The 27,764-nt window shown below is 38.5% G+C and overlaps 1 protein-coding gene across 1 annotated transcript; it reads left to right on the top strand.

The window, feature by feature from the left end:
• Positions 1-1,224: 1,224 nt before the first annotated feature.
• Positions 1,225-26,075, top strand: LOC139149417 (uncharacterized). Its single transcript, XM_070721184.1, has 8 exons — positions 1,225-1,444; positions 14,233-14,434; positions 18,703-18,878; positions 19,641-19,886; positions 20,106-20,323; positions 24,571-24,691; positions 25,775-25,966; positions 26,070-26,075. The coding sequence occupies exons 2-8, from the start codon at positions 14,353-14,355 to the stop codon at positions 26,073-26,075; spliced, it is 1,041 nt and encodes a 346-aa protein (XP_070577285.1). The 5' UTR covers positions 1,225-1,444; positions 14,233-14,352.
• Positions 26,076-27,764: the final 1,689 nt, after the last annotated feature.

Genomic DNA, 27,764 nt, shown 5'->3' with positions numbered 1-27,764 from the left:
CAGTAACTACTAAAACGAATTGGTTCAGTAAGTCTTTGAGAACGCTCGTAAAATAAAGCAATTTGGCTAGGAGACATCTGAAAGTCAGCAACCTTGCTGCAATACTTCAAATCTTGTGTCATGTAACTACACATTCACATAAGTGATTCGATTGCTTTGATGATGTATTAGCTCACGGATGCTTAATCCTCATTTACACTTCCGCAGTTTCCCAGCATATTCTGCCAGAGCTTGATTTTTGCGTGGGTTTGTTGAGCAGAACAAGGTTGTCTCTCGAGAAAAAGGTTTCCAGTCTGTGATCAAACGTTTACAAGCCTGAGCGCCATTAAATATCGTAACATTATGCAGCCTTTGAGAAGACACCACATTAAACAAGTGCACTGGACTGCAATTTGTGCACTCACTGCTTTGCGAGGTTTGTCGTACCCTGCATAGTTTCCATTGTGGGAGCTTGTACATTGGTATCATAGGGTCTGTACACTAGTCCTCACCTGCCCACTTTGAGATGCATACTGATTATACTCTGCATTGTCAGGTATATAAATGAGGCATTACAATCATGTTGTCTACTACAGGTAGCCTATTGTAGATAGACAGGAAACAACAGCTTTGCAGCTCACGGACTGGAGGATACAAGCTACGGTTATCCTTGTATGCCGGCTACCTAAAATCCAGCTTGGTATCGCAGTGAATTGCCTTGACGTCTTTTTTGACATGCTGATGTGTTTGCATTACTGTACCACAACATGCATAAGCAATATCTATGCCGCACGGTTTGATACAGTAGTTGGAGTATTTTATTGACTTCCTATACCACCACTCACATGATGGAACTGGTAGCTTATGACCTCTGTTTGCCTAGATGACTAACTTGTTCTTTAAATACCCAGTACATTGCAATCTCAATTCGTTATTTGACGTGCACAGACGTGCATGCTTCATGTATATGGGCTGTAATATAAGGACAGGTACATCGTGCTAAAGTAGTTGATCATGCGACTCCAGTATACACATAATAATGTTGACCTGTAACCTGACTTTTATGCAAAAACTTTCTACAATATTTCAAACATGCCTCCAACCGCACGATGTGGATAGGTGACAATATTTATTATCAATATGCAGAATTTTATGTATTATTAACTGGCAAAGTAAAGGAAAACTGCTCAAACGGTACTGCAAAACCAAATTACAAGCTAATTCCAATGGTTTCCATTTCAGGTTTGTAGCTATAATTAGAACAAAAAACGGTGGATACATCATTGTAAACAACTATGACCAGGAAGACATTGTTACAGTTGACGATGCCATATTCTACAGTGAACAGATCACGGAAAAGACAACAGATATATTTTTCGATTTTTCCGCTCCTCAGCATTGTATCATCACATCGATTGAGTGTAGCGCGGATATATTGGATATTGGTAATCCCTACACAAGGAATGTGAGTACACACGCTATTAACATATTTTGAGCTTCCTTTTTTATGTTCTATACTAGCTCAAATTGTCTTATGTCTCGACAGAATAGAATTCTATTGGAATCACCAGGTGTTGATCTATATGCACATGTGTATTTATGAAGGTACGTATGTACCCATTTGTGTATTTATGTACATACATACTTGTGCTTATGCTTGTATGCTTGTATGCTTGTATGTTTGTATGTTTGTATGTATGTATGTATGTATGTATGTATGTATGTATGTATGTATGTATGTATGTATGTATGTATGTATGCATGTATGTATGTATGTATGTATGTATGTATGTATGTATGTATCTATGTATCTATCTGAGTACAACGCTGTTAATATATTTTGAGCTTCCTTCTTCTTGCAATATACTAGCTATTAAAAAATTGTCATATGTCTTTACACAATAGAATACTATCGGAATCGGTAGGTGTTGATCTATATGCACATGTGTATTTATGAAGGTACGCATGTACCCATTTGTGTATTTATGTAGATACATACTTGTGCTTATGCTTGTATGCTTGTATGTATGTATGTATGTATGTATGTATGTATGTATGTATGTATCTATCTATCTATCTATCTATCTATCTATCTATCTATCTATCTATCTATCTATCTATCTATCTATGTATTTATGTATGTATCTATGTATGTATCGATATACTTTTTATGTGTGTGTATGTATGTATTTGTGTTTTATTTATCTATCTATGTATTTTTGCATCTCTGTACGTGTATATGTAAACACTTGGGAACCACCTAAAGAATGATGATGCATTATAGGTTGAATATAGGAAATGGCACTTTCTTGAATAGTTGATCACCCGACTGTTATGTGGCAGTGATAGTAACCGATTTGGACTGATTTTTAACAGTTTCAAATACTTGGTAAGTGCACAACTGTGTACTAAATGTTGTTCGCTGCAAGCATCTATGCAGTAAGTGCAGTCACACTTCTGTCACCGCTTCATGAGATCCATACTTAACAAAGTTTAACACATTGTGATATATGTGATAAATAGCTCTTTTGGCATATATAAAAATGGCAAGGGAGTTTGGATCTCAGCGATGATACATTTGAGTAGATTTTCGATCAGGTTCGAACTCACAACATGATGCACCCTGTCACCTAGTGAAAACATCGCAGTCAAAACCACTCGGCAAATCCCACCCTTAAAATAGTGGAAATCCCACCCTTAAAATAGTGGTTGAAAGCTATCAACTCTGGGTAGAAAATTCTGTAGATTTTCGATCAGTTTCGAACTCACAAGGTGCAGCATCCTGTCAATTATTGAATATTTCGCAGTCAAGATCACTCGGCCAAATCCCCACGCTTAGAAATAATGGTTTAAATCTATCAACCCAGGGTAGAAATTCAGTAGATTCTCGATCGGATTCGAACTCACAACGTACAGCACCCTGTCACCTAGGGAAGACATCACAGTCAAACTGCTCGGCCAAAATACTGACCAGAACAATGACAAGGATTACTTATTTTATAAAACAAATAAGTGAAAAACTTTTTGCCTTAAAATCAGCTGCAGTACGGCAGCATGAAGTCACAATAAAGATAACAATGACAATCAATGATGCCATCCCTTTTGCCTTCATTTGATATGAGCAGTTACAAATTTTGACTTTGTAACATTTGCAACTTATAAGGGTTGCTAGATAGAGTGGTTAATGCAGGTGCGAGAGCCAAGCCGAGCATTCCCGAAGTGCTATACCAAGCCCAAGTGTGTTTTTCGAAATTCCATGACATCTTACGATCACACGCCTCGTGTCAATAGAAAACAAGGAGAAAAGCGGAATAAACATTAGTGATGTTATTGCAGTCACAAAGTCTAACAAGCAAGGCCTCTAACCTTTTTTGGCGAAATGGCAATGAAGTTGTTGGCCTTAAAGTTTACAATGAGGAAAGTGAACTCACCCTTTCAACAATTACAAAAGTAAGTCACGGAGGGTGAGCATTACTAGCTAGTTGATGGTATCAGTATTATAAGTGCAGACAGGGCTGTGACAGGTGCTATAATTGTAGATGTCGATGAGGGATTAAGTAGGATTACTTAGATTTACTGTGTGAAGAGGGAATTAATGCTCAACATTTATATGTCCCTCAAAAACAAGTCAGATTTTGGAATAAACATTGACACATTCAATGCATAATTGATGCAGAAATCCTCTGCATTCCTGAGATGCTGCTTAATGAATGAATATCAAAGTTCATATTCTATCACTGAACAATTTGAAAGATCTGGAATGTGTTAATAAAGCCTAAGTTTCAATCTCGCTGACAATATTGAAGAGAACACATTCTAATTTTCACATTTGATGAACTTTTCTAATTAGTGTACTATGCCAAGAAACACTGCTTCAAATGTAATGAGACCTGGTACAGATGTTGAACTCTCACTACCGTAACAGTATGCAAAACATTAAGCAGTACCATGTCAATGAAATGCTAATTTTCATATTTGATTAACTTTCCTAATTAGCGTGGTATGTCAGAAACACTACTCAAATTTGATAAAACTTGGTACAAATGTTGATTTCACAGTGTGTGTACTAGCATACAAAGAAATTTAGTAGTATCAGGTCAATTAACTGCTACGTTACGTATTTAAAGCTCAATAAGCTGCATCTTTTGGCTACTTTATCAGAACTTTTGTTTAGTGGTTTCCCTTCAATTCCTGCATTTAATTTCTAAACTGTACATATGGGTATAATCTGCATTGTTATTGTTGAAAATTGTATTCAAGTCCGGACTAGAATTCATTTGTAAGCATAAACAATGATAACTAGACACAGCCAAGCTGTGTTGACAAAAAGAATACTCGAAATTTCAGCATGACAAACAGATTAGGGTCAGACACAATAGTTGATATACAGAAGCAGAATACTGAAAAACCTGCCACAAGTTACAGCTTATGTCCCTTTAATGAATTGTTTTAATTAGTATGATATGTCCAAGAATAATGCATCAAATTTGATGAAATTTTGGTACGGACAGTGAACTAGTTATTCCCTATAAAGACATTTAACAGTAACATATCAGTCAGTTGCTAAATTGCCTATTTAGTTAATTTTTGTAATTAGAGTGATATGTCCAGAAACACTGCTGCAAATTTGATGAAATATATAAATATGTTGATCTCACGGTATCATAATTAAATTCAATGACATTTTGCAACATCCTGTCCATTAATTACTAACTGACTTCTTTAAAGGGCCAATGATCCTAACGTTTGATTAAGCAATAACCCCCGCCGCAGGAGGGTATACACGAGATTTGGTACAATGCGCGACATATAGCACGAGCCGATAGGCGAGTGCTATATGGAGCGAATTGTACCAAAGTCGAGTGTATACCCGACTGCGAAGGGGGTTATTGCTATTATATTATATCAACTTGTGTGTCTTTGTCGTCTTGGTCCGGCATTTTCGTCAGTTTCAGCCCAAAATGCAGAAAACTGACGTCTGAGAGATCGAACGTCGGAAAATCATCGCCCGAGACCGAGCATTTTTATAAGTTTGGATTACGTTGACAACACACGAACACAATATCCTACGATAACATACGCATTACGTTCATCAAAATTTCATTAATATTTACATGCAACACGAACTGCTTCAGACACAGAAATGGGTCAAGAGTTCAAAGCAAAAGAAAAAGTAACAATTTTTTTCGTAAATTTACATAAAAAACAATTGCGCTGGATTTTTTTGGCGTAGTACACTAAAAATAGATTTGTCTCATTCACTGTCAGTCAGGTGTGCGCCAACCGTCGTCTGTCGTCTTGGTCCGGCATTTTCGTCAGTTTCAGCCCAAAATGCAGAAAACTGACGTCTGAGAGATCGAACGTCGGAAAATCATCGCCCGAGACCGAGCATTTTTATAAGTTTGGATTACGTTGACAACACATGAACACAATATCCTACGATAACATACGCATTACGTTCATCAAAATTTCATTAATATTTACTATATTAATATTAATATTTACTGCACTGTTATTATTCCAATTCTAGACATACTTCTGGTCTGGACTAGAATTCAAATGTGAACAATAACAATGCATTTTATACATATAAATAGTTGATCACCCGACTGTTATGTGGCAGTGATAGTAACCGATTTGGACTGATTTTAACAGTTTCAAATACTTTGTAAGTGCACAACTGTGTACTAAATGTTGTTCGCTGCAAGCATCTATGCAGTAAGTGCAGTCACACTTCTGTCACTGCTTCATGAGATCCATACTTAACAAAGTTTAACAGTTTGTGATATATGTGATAAATAGCTCTTTTGGCATATATAAAAATGGCAAGGGAGTTTGGATCTCAGCGATGATACATTTGAGTAGATTTTCGATCAGGTTCGAACTCACAACATGATGCACCCTGTCACCTAGTGAAAACATCGCAGTCAAAACCACTCGGCCAAATCCCACCCTTAAAATAGTGGAAATCCCACCCTTAAGATAGTGGTTGCAAGCTATCAACTCTGGGTAGAAAATTCTGTAGATTTTCGATCAGTTTCGAACTCACAAGGTGCAGCATCCTGTCAATTATTGAATATTTCGCAGTCAAGATCACTCGGCCAAATCCCCACGCTTAGAAATAATGGTTTAAATCTATCAACCCAGGGTAGAAATTCAGTAGATTCTCGATCGGATTCGAACTCACAACGTACAGCACCCTGTCACCTAGGGAAGACATCACAGTCAAACTGCTCGGCCAAAATACTGACCAGAACAATGACAAGGATTACTTATTTTATAAAACAAATAAGTGAAAAACTTTTTGCCTTAAAATCAGCTGCAGTACGGCAGCATGAAGTCACAATAAAGATAACAATGGCAATCAATGATGCCATCCCTTTTGCCTTCATTTGATATGAGCAGTTACGAATTTTGACTTTGTAACATTTGCAACTTATAAGGGTTGCTAGATAGAGTGGTTAATGCAGGTGCGAGAGCCAAGCCGAGCATTCCCGATGTGCTATACCACACACGAACACAATATCCTACGATAACATACGCATTACGTTCATCAAAATTTCATTAATATTTACATGCAACACGAACTGCTTCAGACACAGAAATGGGTCAAGAGTTCAAAGCAAAAGAAAAAGTAACAATTTTTTTCGTAAATTTACATAAAAACAATTGCGCTGGATTTTTTTTGGCGTAGTACACTAAAAATAGATTTGTCTCATTCACTGTCAGTCCGGTGTGCGCCAACCGTCGTCTGTCGTCTTGGTCCGGCATTTTCGTCAGTTTCAGCCCAAAATGCAGAAAACTGACGTCTGAGAGATCGAACGTCGGAAAATCATCGCCCGAGACCGAGCATTTTTATAAGTTTGGATTACGTTGACAACACACGAACACAATATCCTACGATAACATACGCATTACGTTCATCAAATTTCATTAATATTTACTATATTAATATTAATATTTACTGCACTGTTATTATTCCAATTCTAGACATACTTCTGGTCTGGACTAGAATTCAAATGTGAACAATAACAATGCATTTTATACATATAAACGCTTAGTTGACAAGCTAAATAATTGGTATTTCAACATTCTTTGCGGAGTAGAATAAGAAGTTGCAATTGATGCATAAAAAAACTAATCGAAAGTTAGCATTGCTGGTGTAATGACCTTTCATTATTAGGGTGGTAGTCACGGTCCACAGTAGTAGTCATAGTAAAAGGACATACCCTTTGCCATTGATACTAATGTCTAATTGTTTATAGTACAATCCAATATGGGCATCAAGCGCAAATATATAGGTCTTTCGTACCCTGATTTCATTTTCTTGTTAATCATAATAACTTCAATTTGGTCACTACCACTGACTAATTCCCAATTACGAGCAGAAACTACGACATTGTCGATGACTTGTTGGTCTCTGATCTCGTTCTGCGAATTTTCAACTTGACGAACACAAAATCGTTGTGTCTTCAGCTTGCTGTTTTAAATTAAGTCCTCCTAGATATTTATCCTAGTGTTGAAAAGCAGCTTTCTGTTTTCCTTGTGGGCTACCTTGGATTTCGAAAAAAAGTTGTTGTTTTTTGCATGCGCGAAACATGGAGTTCCGCCTTTGTCCCATTGTCTTGGGTCTACATGCGTTCGTATTTCTCGGGTTCTTTGTCATTGTTTTCATTGCTTCCGACACTAGTTTCGGATCTCATGCTCCTTCATGGCAAGATTTGGAGTCGACCACACCTTCCCCTGTTTTTTCGATGTCTGGAGTTTTACTTTCTGCCCGTGTTGCTGACTTTAAAAAGTGTCCTGGTCTGCGGCACATGTTGGCTCTCGGCGAGTCACACCCAGCCAGTTGGGTGTTTTGAAGGTTTTGCTATGTCAGGAGTCAGTGTGGAATTTTAAAGTACTCAGAGTTTGGGATTTCGTCAGTTTCATCGCCTTCTACCTAACCTGTAATACTTTCATCTCATGCGTCTAGTACAGGGATGAGTATGGATTTGTAGGCAGGTGGCATAGTGGGTTTCGCTTATCCAAGAGGGCCTGTCAGTTACATATTTCAGGTTCCAAGTCGGCTGTTGACGGGCCCATTTTGCTCTCAGCGAAGGGTTTGGTTCTTTCAGTTTGTGATCCCTTGGCTCCCTGGTGTGGGTCTGTCCCATTGATTCAGGGAGCAGTTGATGATGAACTAGTTCATACAATTGCTGATAGTTCTGTCCCTATCAGCATGGGTCTGTGCTGGGTGTTGGTTTTTCAGCGCCAATTCACTACTACTTCCGCAGGTGTCTCCTGGGGAGTACCATTCCTGTACATGGGGGTTTTCCTTGGTTATTGTGGCTGTCCTTTGGCCACATCCTTTGAGGTGGTGTCTTCCACCTTATCTATCATGACACTTTTCTCTAAACGTACCTCCAGCCACTTGGTATTGCAGAAAGTAGGTACCATCCTTATCAAATTCAAATCCCTCTGTTCAATGCCTTCACCTTCTTTGTCCCAGGGGTGAAAGTGACTTTGCCTCACTTGCCCGATCAGAGCTCTCACTCGCCATTAAGGATACACCTGATAAGTCTTCCTTTCAGGAGGCTATTAATATGTCAAGGAAATTTTACCAGGGGAGGAGTGTTGGCTCTGAGTGCCCGAAATCTCTCTTAGGGATCAGCTGATGACCTCTTCTGCACATGTGGACAGACTGGCAGAAGAGCATTTACACAGATTGGCCTTTATTTTCCAATCAAGAGATTACTGAGACCAGATTATGGAGGAAATGAAGGGCTCAGAGCCCTTTCAGAGTTCCTCCTCTCCCCTCTACAATCATGTCCTGAGGGTATGGGGAGGAACACATACCCTGGCACTTTGTCCTCCCAAGCCTAGATCATTCTCTATTCGTGAAAACATTTTATCAGGCTCAGTACAGCCACCCATCTGGTTGCTCTTTTTCGCTTCCTTAGGCTCTCTGGCAAGAGCTCGATTCTTTGTGCAGTCAGTCGGCTGGTTTCTCGGCCGTTATGTTCAATGGTCAGTTTAACTCCATTCTTCAGTAGAATGGGAAGCTGTTGAATCAGAAACTTGCCATTCATCAGTTAAAGGCTTCTGTGGGTGTTATTCTGAAGCATGCATGTAGTTTCTGTGTAGTCTTTGGGTAAGCAAGTTCTTATCTTAGGCAAGCTGACTAGCAAATCAAAAAAGGCGAGACAGTCCTTCCCGTGTTCGTCCTATAACGTTCTAGTGCCAATGATGGACAAACAAACTGTATGCCATACAACACAAGAAAGGAAGGCCACTCAGGCTGAGTGGGATAATCCTATCCCACTGCAATCAGTTCCAGTGGGAAAGGCTTTGTTTTCGGTATTTTGCCAATTGGTGGACTAAGCTAACCAAGACCTATATACTGCGTCCTGTGGGATTCGGTTGTATTTCCACGGCAACTAGCCATTGCTTTCCCTGCCTCATCTCCAGAGTGCAGTGCTAACCCCACAATTGTTTTGAGGCGATCAATGCACACTTATCAAGGGCTATACAGACTGTACAGCCTCCTCATTCGATGACAGGGTTATGCAGTCATTTCTTCCTTATTTCCACGAAACAGCCAGTTGGAGGCCTATTCTAGATCACACCGATCTGAATTCTTACATCAGTGTGAATACATTTTTGGAATTATATCAGGCAGACTCCTCTTAAAGGGGAAGTGGGCTACTATAGTAGATATCAAAAATGCATATTTCCACTTGTCGAACCATCCCAATATCAGGCATTACTTCTGGTAAGTAATAATCCGGCAAGTGTACCAGTCTGTGGTCATGCCTATTGGCCTGGTCACACCTCCGACGATTTCCATACGAGGGATAGGTGCACTGATGACATACCTACTCAGGTTGTCGATTTCGATCAATCAGTATTTAGACGATTGGCTAGTCCATGCCATGTCTTGCCATTTTACTCTGTTTTCCATCCAGGTTACCCTGGTGACACCTTTTTACTTAGGTTAGACACTGGGAGTGTCTAACCTTAGTCGAGAGTGTCAAAACACGGTCACTCCACAAAATGGTCTGGAATCGCTATGGTTGAAATGAGCAAACAAGGGAATGAGCTTGTACGATGTGTGTTGTGCTGCCATTCGCTGTTGATCACATCACACCAGCTGTTGCATCTACAGTGATGTTGTCTTTGACAAAGAAATTAACCTATATCCCCCATAAAATCTACAGCTACTTAGAAACGCCGGTTTATTCTCTCTAGGCAGTATTTCATGATGCGGCAAGTGCATAATCTATTTTCCCTAATATATTTTCAGCGATATACAATGTCTTGACATTTCATTGTGCTGTGTTGTATAGGTCATGTTCATTTGATTGCATCTAAACCGTGAATTTCCTTTGCTCTAGTTTGCAAAATTCTAACCTTTTTTGTGCTAATACCTCTCTTTGTAAAAATAGAAACATAAAACTAAACTGTCGAGCCCAGTTTTTGAATAAAGGTTTACAATAAAACACAAACTGACAGGTTTTTGTATAACACTTTATTCCGCAATATGGCTTCCATTGATGATCTGTGTTGGTTGTGTGAAGAAACGAAATGTTCAGGCTTCCTTGTTATGAAGGTTGATCAAATCAGTTAAAATGATACCTTTTTAATCTGGTTATAAGCCATTCAAACTTATCTTGGTGATTTAATAACTAATAGTAAAAGTTACGAAGGATTTAAAAAAGCAGATAACCTGAATGACATTTTCGGGTTTTTAGTGACCTTTGTGTTGATGCTTGATTCTTTGGTGTCTTTTTCGTTCACTGTGGCTTGTGTACTAGATTGTATTTAATATCGGGACTTGTAACAATATTTGAAATATACTGACGTCCCTACAGGACGTTCTTGCAGTTTTTAGGGAACCGTCAGTATTTACTGCCTGGGGGTCTGAGGAATGTGAGTCGAGTGAATCACTCAAAATGTTGGAAACTTCAAGGGGGTTGCTCAAAATGTAGAGAGGAAGAAGGGGTTACTCAATTTTTGTGCGAAAACATTTGAAACGCCTCTCAGATTGCACCATTGCACACATCAATTTCTCAAAATTTTCGATGCGAGGGGGACCCCCCCCCAATCGTGCTCTACCCCTTAGGGTGTACAACAGTTTTACTGGTGAAAAACAAATGAAAACACCTCTCAGATTGCACTATACTGCAGCATTGCACACATAAATTTCTCATCTTTTACAGGATATAAGACAAAACTGAACTGTTATGAATTCATCCTATATTATCACAGAAACACATTTTAATAATTGACTTTAGTTCAATAACCATTTTGACATTTAAGCATACCATTTTCAGGCTTGTCGTTAGAAGGTGGTAGCAGGATAAGTGACACAGAAAGTCACATATTTTCCGTTCCTGCATATTCTTTGCTCTTCAATGTCTGGAAACTGAGAACGGTCATTGTTTGGTTGTTAAATATTGTGACTAAAACACTGATCATGCAAAAATGTAATAATATCAGTGTCCAATGTCATTTTCAAACATTTTTATCGAGTGCAAAATAAATTGAAACATCTCTCAGATTGCACCATTACACACATCAATTTTTCAAAATTTTCGATGCGAGAGGGGACCCCCTCTCGTCTTCTCCCCTTGGGGTGTTCTAACAGTTTTACATAGTAAAAAAAATTAAAAACATCTCTCAGATTGCACCAGACTGCACCATTGCACACATCAATTTCTCAAAATTTTCCATGCAAGATAGGGGACAGCACCCGCTGACAATTTTCACCTTAGTCTCTGACAAAATCTCCCCCTTTACTTTCAAATTCTTCCCAGTCAGATATCCTAGTGAAAACTCTCTCATGATACCAATCCAAATTAAACAATACTATATGGTTGGATACTGGCTATGGCATATGCTTTTATATCTGTACTTTGTTGTCACTATGAATTTCATTTCGTTGGTTTCACCTTTTCAGCCGTTGTGACATAACCGACGATAATCTAGGTCTTTACTATTGCTGTACATGTATTTTGTAAATTTTACAAATGTTGGTATTTAAATTTTCTAAGTGGGCGGGAGGTCAGTCGAAACTTCTTGGTTAGAGAGGGGGTACTCAAATTTGACAGGCTGGAAATTCTAAACTCGAGTTTCCGATGAAATTCCTCCTACCCCTCCAAGGCCATAAAAATGATGGCTCTTTTATTTTTGGGTGGCAGATGTAAAGGCATCTAACCAATCAACGTTCTAACAAAGAAGAAAGCAGGTCGTAAGGACTATTCACAAGCGCCCAAAATCAACAACCTACAACAATTCCGTCTGTCCAGTATGCAACAACGAGAGCAAAAAATCACCCTTATCGTCCAATGCCAGTTGGTTTGTGAATTGTGGTCTTTAGGCAAGTAAAATTAATTTTCGTCATGGCCAACGAGCAAGTGCATTTGAATGAAGAAACGTCTGGAAGTCACTTTATGTTCTGAATATTTCAAAGCCTCTTTGAAAACTTGTGAATTTTGGTCTGGGAAATCTATTATATATAATTAAATAATTGTTTTTTGCAGTTTGAATCAAGTAGTGTCGTAGATTAGTGACACATGATGTTTATGCAGCAAGAACAGTGCAAAATGTGTTTTCCGTTTGCCATAATGTGGCACGTCCTTTACTGGAGAGTGTGGTTGTCATTGTCTCTGTAGATGTACATATACATAGGCCACAACCAAATAAATAATCACATAGCAGTTTGTATTTCCAAACTAAGTATTTTTATAAGCAGAAGCCAGGCGTTTAAGATATTATAGAACGGGAACAAGTTTGAAAGCAGACAACGTATTAAAATTTCATTTATTTGATATTGTCACAGAAATTGAAAATTCGCCAGCCTCAATAGCTAGTGAGTTAAAACATCTTAAGGCCGAAAATCTTTTCAAATAATTCCTTGAATCACCACTGCTGACGTTACAACCAGCATCGTAAACCACGTTCCAATTTTACAGCATTATTTCAGTTGTCATATACTCCCTGGTAATAGGAATTTAGATGTGGTACCTTCAAATCAAAATGCCAGCACACTTTAAAGACTAATTGCATACTCTGTATTGTAAGATATGTGATGAGCTGGTATTTTGCGTTGCCTTGTTTTAAACTACAACTACATTGTTGCAATTTCATTTCTAGTTGCAATAGAGCTAAATTCTCTAATTTAGCACTTTTCATTTAGTGGATGGTATATACATATATATTTGCTGGCTGTATATATGTGGTCTGTAATCATTATTTCTTAACAACAGTTCTCATTTTGCAAGTGTTGGCCTTGGTTGGTGGTTTTTTATTATATTAAGTAGTAAATTAATTATATTTTGTATCATTAACGCTGTAATAATCGATTGAAGATAAATGCAAAATACATTGCTACAGTGATAATTGCAACTTCTTCAAGGAGAACAAGTTCTGTATAATTCCAGGAAAATTCGGCATTCATTCTTAGCTTGAATAAGTTGTGATGGAAGAATGGCTCACCCCACAGGTTTTGAAATCGAGAGAGTATGGTGGCTTGAATATGAGGTCGATGTTCCAAGCTCACAATATCTTGCAAAGTGAAAGCACTTCTGCTAAACGGCCAAGGTGAAATGAACAAAGGTCTATAATGGCATAGGCTTCTTGGAAAAACACAATATATCTATTCCATTAAAATTGTATTTATCACCAATGCACCACCTGGTAATGAGACTTGGAATGTTTTGACTGATACAATCGGACCAAATCTGGTACTTCCTTGAATACGTCAAATACGGTCTAAACTTTGAACCCCTTTCCGCTCTCGATACATTAAGCTAGTAGAGTGCGATGCTGGTCTTTTCAGATGACATCTGGGTTGGTTATCAGTCATCATTGTAATTGGTTGTAAGTTACCATGGAAAACCGGATAGAGTGTTTGTTCAATTCAATGATGGAAAATGGGGTAACCGAGAGAACATGCCACTGACGAACTAATGCATATGTCTACCCATGTATCGATGTATAGCTAGTCAACACCGTCCAACATTGGAGACTACCCTGCAACTCTATGTTCATGCAGAATGTTACAAATAGCACCTCTGTAATTGATTTAAACTCTAATATTTTTGGTGAAAAATGTTAAAAAACTTTGAGAATTTCGACTTCCGCTTATAGTTTTTCAGAGTGTGTTTTACTGTTGTATTAAAATCAGTTTATACCCAAGACTTATTCTATCACTGTATAACATCTGTGTAAATTCTTATTGAAGCTGTTATATTAATTTTTACGTTTCAGAGTGACATTACGGTTAAGTGGGAGCCTGAGGACTGGAATGATGTTCCGTCCGGTATTGACCACTTTGATTGTGAAGCATACCGTTTAACTTCAGATCCTGCTGCTAGTGGCTTTTTAGGTATGGGAGATGGCGCTCCATATGCATCGGAGCGAAATATAGATGGTACCGTGGAGAGCGTACAGTTACGTCTTCCAAAAAGAGGTAAGAAGTCAAAATAATTCAATAAAGATAGCAATCGTATTGAGTGCACAGCAAATGTAGCTGTTACGTAATAGTATTGATAAATTCAATTGTATTATATATCTTGCGCAGGGCTAAAAACTGTAATCTGATACACTATAAGTCAATCAAGCGAATATACATTTAAGCTGCAATTTTCAGAAGCAGCAGCAGAAGGGGTGAGCAGACCAAACCATTTGGCCATCTGAGCTAATTCTGCGAGGGCGGCTGCTTTTGATCGATAAGCCTTTTCGTGGGGTTTCCACAGGCCTGATGAACTTTTTACGCGAAGCATCACTTTCCGAGTGATAATCTTGTTTCAGTGGATTGGCCTTTTCCTTTGGTTCTTTAGCGCAAATCGACTTTTAATACCCGCCAAATGCTCTCAGCACAACTTCATGAAAATGGAGAGTCCCAGGGAAAACCATTCACCCTCACCAGACCAGGCTCTTCTTTTAGATATACACTCTCTGAGGGCATGCCAGGCAACATTAAGAAGGGCAAAGATAAGTGCAAGTGGCTACATTTGTGCTCTGTGCTTATGTGCGGCCGGAGCCGTATTAATCTTTACGGCCCTGTTACAATTTCTGTGGCTTGAGGTCGTACGGCGAAAGGGCCCGAGCATGCGAGGGCCCATAACATCGTATGACCGAGGGTCGCAAAAGCCTTATCAGGGCCATAAAGGTTTTATCATATACCTTAAGGAATGATAAATATGTAGTTTAAATATTATTCAACATTGTTTGGGAGATAAAAATGCGGGCGATGTCTAAATTTATCGCCATTTGTGTCCTTTTTTCATAAAGGTGATTGCCGCTTCTCGTCCCGGATCTACATACATAATGACGTTATTTGTTTACATGCAGACTTCTAAAATGTGCAAAGCAACGTGCGTACTAGTATGTCACCAACAGAGATCCAGGCCATAATCGAGGAGTAAGAAGGACAAAAGCGTGATGTAATTTATTTTACAGGAACGCACTTATTATACACAGCATTTAAATAGAATTTAAAAATATATGCTGAAGTCGCTACTTACGCCACACGCAACTACGATCTGAGCGAGCAGACGTTTTCCTAATCTCGTGCTGACTTTGTGTACGAATGGAAGGTATGCAGATAGCAACGCGCGTAGCAACAAGAACCAAGGTAGTTCAGAAATGCACGTGATTGCACATATTTGGACACCGGGCCCGGGCGTGATATGTAAGAAAATGCATGGATCTGAGGGCACTCCCCCCCCATAGCTTTACACAGGCATGTGATTGTAGGTATTGGATAAGAACTAGTACTGCAGCATTGACCAGGCCAGGCTGCAGAAGAGTTATGGTTAAGTGGGAGTCTTGGGTTGTGGGGTTGGAGTCCGGCGTAAGCTTTCTCTTTGCAAGGGCTCCAGGATTGAAAAGATCGTATGAGAGAGAAAGCAGGATATGAATGCCTTGAAAAACAAGATGCCCTTTCGCCTGCTTGCCCCTAAAATGAGACCTTGCCCAACCAGATGAAATAGGTTAGTTAATAAACTCTGAAAGTCGACCAGTTACTCCAAGACGGCCGCACTAACAGGGCACAGGAAGGCCACGAGAAGCTCCAGAAGGTTTGTAGTGACCTAGATGATCCTGCAATTGAAAAGAAAGCTTTCAAGGGGAACCACTTGGCCAACATCATGGCCAAGGAAAAGAACACCTAGAAGCCGACCCTAGCCAGCCGTTTTTCCAGTATCAAGAAGGCTTTCTGTGGAACATCTTAAATTACGACATAAGGGACATTGTCAGCATCGACATGAAAGCCTGCTACCAAGCTTCCTTCCAGGGAGAAGGCAAAGCCAAGCCCTATTTAAGCATTTCAGACATTCACCCCACCGCATGATTTGTATAGTCATCAAGGGCCCTCTCCCAAAGACATTAGCTTTGCTGAGGTCCAGGAGAGGGAGTTCAATAAAGATGCCCACTTTGTAATCTTCACATGGTTTAGAAATCAGTTCATTGTGAAGAGCCTGGCCAAAATGCAGCTTCTTGCCTTCCTGACAGAATCTTGTCTTCTAATCACTCTCAAAGTCTGTGAAGCCACAGTTGCCTTCGATAACAAGTCTAGCGCCTGGAAGACTGCAACAAGGGGTGTAGTGTTATTGGCAAATTCACACAGGGCAGCAAGGCCAGTGGGAAAAGACTGACCCGACAGCTGGCTACCGGTGAAGGAGAGCCCGATCTCCAAAACAGAGACACTTGCCACAGTGGCATCCTGGCTTGAGGACTGGCAATATCCTTTTTACCATGATGACTCACATCCCCAACTTGCCTACCTGAGGGGCCAGCATGTTGGCGTATGCACATATCAACCTTCTCAGTATGCTTTCCGGATTTCATCCACCAGAGGCTATCCGAGTGGCCACTGACAGCATCTATGTCAAGAAAATGACTCTGCACAATCTTGAGAGAATAAATGCATTTGTAGCCCAAAGAGCTGTGGCTGTGGTGAGGAATTTTGTCACTCTCAACCTGCTGATGGCTAAAAAGAAATGACTTAAAAAATGGCGTTCATCATTGGCAGTGCATTTCTCATCGATTGCTTCAAGTTGAGCATCGAAAACGAGTTTGATCAATTACTGGTGGATGTTTGCTTAAAGCATTGCATAAACTCCAGGTGAGAGTTGCCATCAGGTTTGTTGGTTTGGATTTATGTGTTGGCTTATTGGTAATAACGCTGGACTAATTCAGTATGAAGGCCTGAAATAGGCACAAAAATGGTTGATATCGCTACAATTACCCTCAAATGAATCATGTTACTTCCCACAACGTTTTTAAAGGTGATGGAGTCATAGATATTCTATCTCCATAAAGATTGGCACTGGTATGGAGACAACTTCTGTGAATCCACATAATTTATCTCTCTCAGACATCAAAGACATCAAGTACGTGGAGAGAGCAGAGAAAAGAGAACAATAGAAAAGCCATCAATCTTGTTTATCAAGATGGGGTTATTGCCTTAAGGAAAATGTCAGTGGTGCCTTGCAAGCCTAGCGCAGGTGTAATATACCACGATTTCCTTGTCCCTAAAGGTACAACAATCGCTCACTTGCCGTTCCTTACTTTTGGAGGTTCTGCACTTGTTGGAAACCAAAACGTATCACATTGGATGCTGTGAATTTAGAGCCCAGGCCAGCAAGGGTGGTGGGCCTTCTCTAGGGCTCTCCATCTGATTGCAATGGCTATTCTCCGGACGTGGTACTGGGAGCATTTTGTTTTTGTAAGGTATTAAAAGTCCAGTCCAGAAGGGCTAATTCATCAAAAATAGCCTGCCACCCTGAGAAAATGGCTCAGGTTGGCAAATTCTTTGGTCTGCTCATCCCTGATGCTGCTGCCGGAAATGGTGCTGGGAGCTGTAATTTGACAAATTCAATTCAGAAAAAGAAATACGGCTGGGAGCCTTTATTAGTGGAAACTCGATGATCGATTCGTAAAAGTCCATTTGCCGTCCCTGCGCTATTTAAGCTGGTGTTGCATGTAACACAGTATATTTTGCTCAAAATAACTTTTTTGCAAAGATCCATTCCTTTAAAGTAATCTGTTTACTCAAGATTAAAATATTGTTTTGGTTCGCCTTTTAAGTTGTCAAGCAATCGTAAGTAGGATGAAAAGGTGTAAAGTTATGCCAATTTACTCAAATAACCCAATTTTGTGGCTTCTCTTTTCTCCCAACTTCAAGATTTCCAAAGAATTTAACTTTGCTCTGGCTGGGTTAAATTTTCTGAACTTTCCATAATCTGTTTTTCAAATACTATTGTACAAAACCATCATTTTGTTTGGGATTAAATTCGTACATTTTGAATAATAGGCATTTTAACTTTGCTTAGCATGATTTTATTCACTTTTTGAGAGTCCGTCTTTCAACCCTTGCCATTGTAGAATGACGATAGATTATGCATATTAAATTTCAGAAAATAGTATCAAGTTTTTGACAAATTAATTTATTTAAATGAAAATTGACGTTTTCTACCTCAAATATACCCCATCATCCTTCGAGTATTGCTAGCAAACTAAAAATTATATTCTTTGCTTTTTGGAAATATATAATATGAAGGGGTTTCTTGTCATCCCCGATGAGAAATACTCCTATGAACAAAATTATGTTGCTTAAATGCAATGCAACTAAATTATCTGTGATCATGAAATATAGTTGTTTAGACCTGAGGTAATTGAATATTCACTAGCGGATAAATAATGGCCATTTAAATTATTTTGTTAATTGAACAGGTGTTTTTGCTATAATCTTAACTGTGACTGATGCTGTCGGGAACTCTGCAAAAGCAAGACGGTTCCTCACGTACGACCCAGACAGTGTTATTAGCATTGACAAGGACAAACCTATCACAGCTTCTGAGGGAACCTTTAACACTGGATTTGTGTGGCTGACTCAGTCAGTGGGCCAAGTGAGTATTCCATATATTGCTTCCTTTGTCAAACGTACTCTTCTGAGCAAGCCAAAAGGTTAACAGAAGTTGAATAGTAACTTTTTGAAATGAGATGCTCGTCGATATTTCACGCACAGCTCTGGAATAGACTGATACACTACTGGGTGCGGAGCTGAGCTAAAATTGAAGGATTCAAGCTTGAAGAAATGTAATCAACGTACTTGATGAACCAAATTCATTGGTTATATTTGCACAGAAAGAAAGTTGCAAAGACAGTTTTTTTTTAATTTGATGATATTTGCAATAATTTAGAAAATTGCAAAAATATTCTCAGTGCGATCGTAAGTACCTTATTTCCACGGCAACAATTCATACATTTTTGAAAGCAACATAAACGAAGGTGTCCTTTAATTCGTTATGGATACCTCTTGACGCTGCAGTTTTGCGTGTAAGATAGATAGAATCCTTAAAGTAGTTGGTTAGAAATAGGACATGAATTTCATCTGAAATTTAAGACGACATATATTTCGGAATACAAAGAACAATTGATTTTACTTGACAGACTTCTGCAATGCGTTCCTTGAAAATAGATTTACTATAAAGTGAAAAAAATTAAACAAAAAAGCACGAGCAACAACAAATGAGCATTATAAACAACTTTTGATAGACGATTTTCCCTATTTATTGTAACCTGTCTTAGTTTTAATAGTCATCCCTGGATCACTTGGTCTTACATGAAAGAAAGTGCTTTAAACGTTAATAGCTACTTTGTGCACGCAGATCACAATTACCTGGTCAGGCCACTTCTACAATGCGTTTTACCGAGACGGAAATCTCCTGAATGGAATCGAGGAACACGATCCACCTCTAGGTCCCTATGACGAGTCCACTGGACTGCCACCATCATCAAGATCACGTCTGGCAATACCAAATGACAATGGTATCATTAGGTATCGGCTTGACTTTGCTGAGTCAAGTTCTGGTAGAGATGAACCTGGAAACTGGGTTGACATCCTCGAAGGAAAGGTAGGCAGGTCGTATCAGGGATAAATTACTTACAGGTGCAAATGCTGATTTGACGTCTCTGTTTCAGGGACTTTCAGTATCCTGTACTCACGGTATGATAGTAAGACCTACTACCTTAACTGTTTCTTTGTATCTGTTGATCAACATCAATAATTTAAAGTATAATGTTTAAAGGGAACATTCATTGTAATTGCAGCCCTGATACTTTTCTTTATCCAGACTTCATACACGATTTCTATTACTGGCGATAATAATGACGATATCACCATTTGGATGGAAGCTTATGACGTTATGGATAACATGAGGGAAGACAAAACGACGTTTATTATAGACAAGACCGAGCCAATAATAAGCGATATGACGGTCATTGATTCGGAAACCATGAATGCTGAGAGTTCCTTGTTGCGATTTAAAAGGACTGCGACGGCAGGAGCTGGGTTTGTAGTAAATTATGTTGCACGCTGAGTCTTGTACAATTATCATGGGAAATTGCAGGATATGTTCGTGTCTGTAAACCTGTCAAATATCTTGTGGGGAAACATAAAGAGCGCCAAATATACTAAACTTAATTAATAAGAGATTTATGATTTTAGATCATTTTAATTTCACAAGCATCGAATAAATATATATCTCTCGCAAATTGAATGCAGAAATGCTGAGCACTAGCAGAGAAAAATTCGACAATACTATTGAATATGTATAATTCCTTGACACTTTCTGGAGTGTCGGGGGTTCGGGGGAATCGACAGGATAATTGATAAAATAGAGGTTAGGTAAGGGGAAAGAGTGCCCGAACATACTATGAGACAGAAAGATTGGAATCGAAAAAGTATGCATCTGATTGGAAGAATCATATGGACCATTATTGAATGATCACACAAAGAGTTTAGCAGAAACTCTGTACGCATATGTATATCCACTTCTCAAATGACACTACATCAACAAATCTCTTTTGAAGGATTAAGTTCATTTTGTCTAGCTAGAAGCTTTTTCAATGCTGTTTCAGGATTTATTTGTGAAAAAAGGATTAAATGTGTATATTTTCCATATTAAACTATTACGGTCTTTTATGTCACTATATAGAATCCACTGCAAACCTGCAACGCATTAATTACAAATCCATCAGCTGTTAGGATGACAATCGTACTAGCTGTACTTCAACAAAAAGAGATTAGGTGCATCATCTGATATTGTGTGTTTTAAGGGTGTTTCTTTGATTCCCTTATATCCTCTAATGTTATTGTTGGCTCTATGACAAAAATACACATATCATCATTCTTAACAAGCTTCTCAAATTATGTTAAGATAAAAATAATTGTAAAAACCAGTACATTTTCATATTCTATTGTATAACATTGTACCTTTTAGACTATACTAACAGCCTTTGATTCATATACAAACGACGACGAACGTAATTAGAATCGTCTCGCGTTCCTTGGGGTCCTCTTCACAATGTAACAGTCTGAGATCACTTCCTAAGAATTCATTTTGTTCTTTGTAGAGCTCCACAGAACAGTACTTTTGGTCTCTGCTTTCCTTCTGAGGAGTTTCTGCCCGTTAACGAACCAGTGGAACGTTGTTTGTCAGCCTGCTTGTCATTATAGTCCTTCTTGCCTTTTATTGTAAAGTAACAGTGTCATTTTGGCTGCCAATTTGTGTCCCATTTGTGTGCATTGTTTACTTCTACTCTTTTTCTGTGGCGAGTTTTCGGCGTTTGTCTTTTGACTTAGCCAGAGTGATTTCTGTCTGCCTTCCTGCTAGCTTTTGCTGTGGCAGATAGACAAACTGAGTTGCACACTCTGTTAGTTTTACTGCTGATGGTGTTACTCTTTTGACAAATCCCGAGTGTGTGGCCATAGACGGGGTTGCATCACATCCTTCTCAGCCATTGGTTATCCATTGAATAACTTATAGGGTTGATAAGCAAGAAAAAGAAGCTCCCATGTTACAGTCCTTGAATGATACATTTTAAGATCTAAGAGTAGCGGAGGGGTTCAGAAACGTTTATCTATTTTTCTGTACTCTTCATCTGATGATTCGATGTCCAAAACCACTATTTCTAGATAAATTGTTGACACCTTTAAGATTGTTTTTCTGTCAGTTTCCTATCTGAAATTATGCTCTGTCTATATCTGAAATTCTTCAGGCACTTCAATTGATGTCTCAAATTAGTTTCGCATTCTCCTGATCTCAGATTCATGGTGTGATTTCGTTTGGGCTTCGTTTACATGACACATTCCCTGATGCTGCACAAAGAGAGGACTCTGCGTCTTTCAAAGGATGAAACGAAACAATTTCGGAAAACAGTGGGTTTTCTTTAGTACAATTTTCTGTCACATTTAGTCAAGCCAGTCTCCATTTTCATGTCGGCTTGTGGGTCCACAACAGAGGGAAAGGGGATCTAAAATATGGCTGTCGTTTTGGATGGTGCAGAAAAATGGACAAATTGTTTTTCATTCCGCCAGCCCCTCGCCGTTTATTGTGCTCAATCTCTAATATGATGGCTAGCCAAATCAAGATATAGAACAAAGTGTAGGAGCGCTAATAAGTTTGTGATTTTAGAACTTATAGTGGTTTACGGATAAAAGTTTGGGTGACACTTGACTGTGGTGACCGAACGTGGCCTCTGACCTAGTGGACTTAATTCCTTGGTCGGTTATACTACGAGACCAATGACGTAGTCTCTGTGCAAGATCAACACAAATTTAGTCCTGACGTAAACACCTAGTGTACTCTGCTGTAATGGTATTTAATTGAAAAGATCCTTTGCAAATAGCTATTTCGGCGGGCTCTCATTTTTCATCTATACTGTACTGACTTTGGTGATCGATCCCGTAGATGCGACTTTACGCCTCTGTGCAGACGATCGTAATGAAATAGGGCCTAACATCACATTAGTGATATTTACTAAAAATATTTAACGTCCACCTTACCGTTCTCACAGGAAAGAAGGAAAGAATAGGTAACCCTCTTACACGTGCAGTGGGCATTCGTCAGTTTTCTTTTTACCGTCGAAATTGGAGATCGACATCGTGCGGAAGCTCTGATTTTCTCATTGCTCTTCATGAAAACCGATACCGCGCAAAAAATGTTTACCTCACCAATGCTGCAGTCGTTTACCTCGATGTCGTTGACATAATCTTGCGTAAAAATAATTCAAGTCTGCATCAAATTATCATACATATTACAGTATTGTGGGCTTCCCGCGCAGTACGATTTTCTCGTCGTAGGCTTTTTTCATCTTAAATTCGTATGGTAGCCATAGCATCCACAATATAGGTCTCGCTGAAGCTGCAACAAATGCCGGCTCCTGTACACTCGCGTTTGAGCGATTTCAGCTGTTATCTCTCGATACTGTCAGTCGTCGGCATCTTCTACATTGATGACTGTTAGGGAAATCCAGGGAAATCTGCAAGTTCGTCTTCTGCTACTGGATGAAAACTATTGGATTCTTCTTATGTCTATCGTTCACTTACAGATACAAACGGACTATGTGTCTAACATAGTGTGTTGGTCACTACTTGAATAAAAGACAGTGCCAGTCTCTTTTTGACCCTTGTTTTTTGTGCATGTCAAAAACCTTATGTCCATATGTCAACTGATGGAATCTCCGTTAACAGAAAGGACAATTGTTCGAATAAATTTGGCCACTTTTTACACCTCTTGAGTAAAAATGTACAAGTTTAATGCAAATGTGCTTCATTACATGCATAGTTCTTGCTAGTACGGGCAATTGTAAACATTTCTGGCTTTATAAAAATTTCGGTTGGAAGGACTGAGTCGCCAAAAAATAATTTGAAGCATATATTGGCATTCAATAACCAATTCATTATGTATCAGAAGCAGAACTGATTAATTGGTTTTACCCATTAGAAATTAGGACTCCGTAGAGAGTGTTAGTAGTAATGAAAAACTATCTTGCGCTCACTAGTTAGTTTTTCGTGCTCAATAATTATCTAGTACTCATGATATTTGCTTTACAAAATGTCCCGTATTGGGATTTTTATAAAGAAGAATTCTTCCATAGCATTTTTATTAAAAGTAGAACATATCAGATGTTGTGAACAAGGTGGGATGCGCTTCGGGGATGAATATTCGGACACTTAAACAGTTAGAGTAGCTTTTCGTCAAACTGTTAAGGCTCATTTTAAAGCTCAGGGAGTAAATAAAATTTTCACCGGCTTACTTACTGAAAATCAAAAAACTCACTCCCAATACCCCAACCCTATTGAGGTAATACCAGGATGGTGGCCAGTTTTAACTTCAAATGGAGGTAAATATTGGATAATTGCTACGGTAAAAAATTTATTTGGTACCGGCAACACCTATACAGATACAAAGTTCAAATAAAAACTGAAAGAGTAAAACTATTATCTGTAATTTGCTTCAGCGTTTGGCATATTTAGATAACATTTTGAGGCCATATTTTGCAATAATAGCATTGCTCGCACAGCCATGATTGGAAATTTAAAGGAAGGAATTCTGACTTTATGTGTTATGCTGCAGCATTTGTTTCAACTGTATGCTAGCACATTCGAAGATTAAACTTTCTGTAGTTAAGATGATGGCTTTCAATGGAACAACTCCTAGTTAGGAGAAATGCTAGCGGAAATAGTATGTGAGAAGGTTTAGAAAAGTAAGTCCACTGTTGATAAAATATTAACTTTCAGTTTTATTTCAACAGCGTATCAGTAGAAGCACACGATGACGAGAGCGGTATTCTTGAGATCAGATGGCAAGTCATTGACAAAACGGATTCAGATGATGTGTATGGTGAGGGAAAGATTGAAGAAACTTCTCCACTAGTAAGTTACCGACAACAGAAAAGTCTTTCAACAATATATGCTTATGTAGTTGTTCATATTATCGGGAATGTTGTCAATTGTATAATTAATCGTAGTTAAACTAATTTAGACATCAAAAATATGCAAATGATCTGTGGGCTTCAAGAATAAAAGTTCAGAAGAACTATATTGTGGTCCCCGCTAGGAATACCTGCGAAATTATAGAACATAAATTTAGCAATTGTACGATTTCTCTATCTTCATTTTTCCATGTTTTTGAGTGTGACTGTAAGTTTATATTTCTAGCGAAATAAACTGAAAGCTATGTTGCAAGTGAAAGAGTAGATGACCATCTAGCTATCGAAAAAGTTTTCTTTACCTTTGACAAACATTTGTCCACTTTTCTGTGACAAAACACAATATTATTCAGCGCCAAAGGATTGACTCCGTTTTCGTTTTGAACTAAAGTAAAGATTCGGTTGTGTAAGGACTTGAACTATAACTTGGCCAATATTGAGAAGTGCTTTTAGTATTTCAAATATATTACTGTAAAACATTTCCTCGGCGTATTTTATATGAAAGAAATTTCATTTTGAAGTTGAAAATTATCGGTTGACAATGTTTTCTTTAACGCTTAAATATAAACAAGTTCATATTCATTGCAAATAACGAAAACGAAATGAGAACTTTTGATAATTAGATAGCATTTACAGTCTGAATGTAATGAACTTGGACACACTGTCGTGCAAAGCGATAATTTAAACGAAACCATAGATAACCATCTACAGAAATACATTACATCCTTCATAAACTGTCTGTTTTCATGTTATCGTTATCCAGGCTTTTCATTCAGAATTTGCAGTTAGTTGCTTTGTAGCAAAAATAGTGCACACTGAAACTTTGTGTACCTTGAGTGAAATGATTGTCCGAACGTCATGCCATTGATAATATTTCAGTCTCTTTTGAGTTCTAGTGATAATATCCGTCAGCAGTTTATTTTAACATGTCGCAGAGTCCACGCTCGCTCCATTTTGACTCTATGTTACTGAGAGATATGCAATGTATCCCAACTTAATTAACTGATGTAATTCAATTTGCTATCAGGATAACCCAAGTAGACCCTGCACTGCACTCACATGTGCTTGCATTACACGTGGCAATGCATGTTTTTACTTAAAATATGTGTTGCCCATCGACATCACACAACTCAGCGACTTCCCAAAGGACAACACGGAATGTGTTATCAGAATAACTGTGGTCAATAACGCAATGTTAGAAACATCGGATGAAGTTGAGGTAAGTGATTGTTACACGCAATTGACAAATTGCAAGTTGAATTATTATTCACTTCTATTTACCTTCCATATGGTCGTTTTCACTTGTGGCAATTGCTTTTTAGGATTGAGTTGATCCACGATTAAATACGATCTAATTTGCGCTCCATTTCCAGATTTCATTAGGGTCTGAGGCGTCGACCGGCTCAAATATGGCGTGATCGCTGGTTCAACTGTTGGCGTTGCTGTTACTGTAACTATCACAGTATCGATAGTGATTGTGTTTCGTCGAAAACAAAGGATCAGACTTTGGGTAAATACATTTATTGCACTTGTTTTTTAGACCAAGTTGCTATCTCCAGTGTTGTATTTGATATAAGTTTCCCTTTGACTCGATATGGATTCCTGTGATTGCGTGTAACTTACGACATGGAAGAAGCAACCTGACGTGAACTCAAATCAATCACTTTGTGGCAAACAGCTGATCACTCAAGTAGATGTGTGTGAAAACGTATCTTTTCTCAACTAAGTGGAAGAGAAAGCACACGCAACTATATTCATTTAGTAAAAGAGTATATAAGTGTGAGGAAACTCAGGGTGGGTGCAACAGGGGTTCATGACCCCACAGCTCAATACTCAAGCTGTTTGTTAAAAACATTTAGTTTCTGTATCGCTCACTAAATAAATGATATAAAACAAAGAAACGAATCGGGTAAAATAAAAACTTGCACCTATTGATTTTGTATAACACATGAAGTTTACTTCCGGCAGCAACCTAGACAGTTTATGTGCTGAGGCGAAGATAGAAGAAAATGAAGTATATGATTGTACTTTCAACATTAGTAACCCTTTCACTTCCATACCTCTCTACTCTATTTCTCTCATCTACCTTCTACCGACTTTTCGTCCGTCTTTCCCTTCTCCGCTGTTGTTTGTCTATGACAATATAAATATTTATCTGTCTTTCAGTAATTTTTATCTATCTTTGTCTTTCTTTCTAGATGGAAGGCTGGCGTATCTCCAGATAGTGGTAGATAATTTTAGTAGAATATGAGCCCGTTGAAATATATAATGTGACATTATTTTTGTGCAGGAAGAGATACGTTTTATGTAATTGTAGTATCAGCATATTCGCACTCTTCAATTATCCACTAGTTTGCTTGGCTATTTTTTACAATTAAGATAAGTATAATTGGACGATGTTTATTACATGCCTCGATGTGAGTGCAAATCAGTGCACTGATTTGAAAAGGAAAATCCGGGGAGTTAGCGGGTGGCTTGAACAATGTACTGACCGGTTTCCATAGTTAGCCGGTCTGGTGAAGCCTTTCGACTTTTTCGACGTCAAATTAAAGTAGACTCTTAACGCTAGATGTAAAATATCCATGCGCGAACTGCTATTTTGACTTTCGTTAAAATCTGTTTGATGCTGGTCGAAAACGGTAAAATTGTTTGAGAATGCCCTGCATTTAACTTAGTGTCATACAGGGTTTCCTGCGAAGAGGCATGTAATAAAAATATCATTGCCTGAATACATGAGTTTATGTGCCCTTGCAGCAGGAGACAATTTGCCCTCCTGGCGTCCGGCAAAGTGTCGCCTACTCTCGGGCACATAAACCCATGTATTCAGGCAATAATATGTAACCTTGATTTTAGATTACGTCATACAGCAATCATTTTAAATTTCGTAAAAATTACTCCTAGACTAATAAAAACTAGGCTCAGTAAACCATTCTCGTGATTTCTTTCAAATTACTTTGCTTCTAAGTTTTCTTTGGCCCGTCCTTTAAATCATATGATAGAACAGCATGCTAGTATAA

This window comes from Ptychodera flava, chromosome 2 (genome assembly GCF_041260155.1).
Source record: "Ptychodera flava strain L36383 chromosome 2, AS_Pfla_20210202, whole genome shotgun sequence".
NCBI lineage: Eukaryota > Metazoa > Hemichordata > Enteropneusta > Ptychoderidae > Ptychodera > Ptychodera flava.
Note: the sequence above shows the minus strand (reverse complement) of the source record. Positions and strands in the feature narration are given on the sequence as shown.

Coding starts and splice junctions, on each gene's coding strand:
- LOC139149417 (XM_070721184.1), top strand. CDS start 14,353: ATGGGAGATGGCGCTCCATATGCATCGGAGCGAAATATAGATGGTACC. Junction 14,435..18,702: donor GTTACGTCTTCCAAAAAGAG/GTAAGAAGTCAA, acceptor TTAATTGAACAG/GTGTTTTTGCTATAATCTTA. Junction 18,879..19,640: donor TGACTCAGTCAGTGGGCCAA/GTGAGTATTCCA, acceptor TTGTGCACGCAG/ATCACAATTACCTGGTCAGG.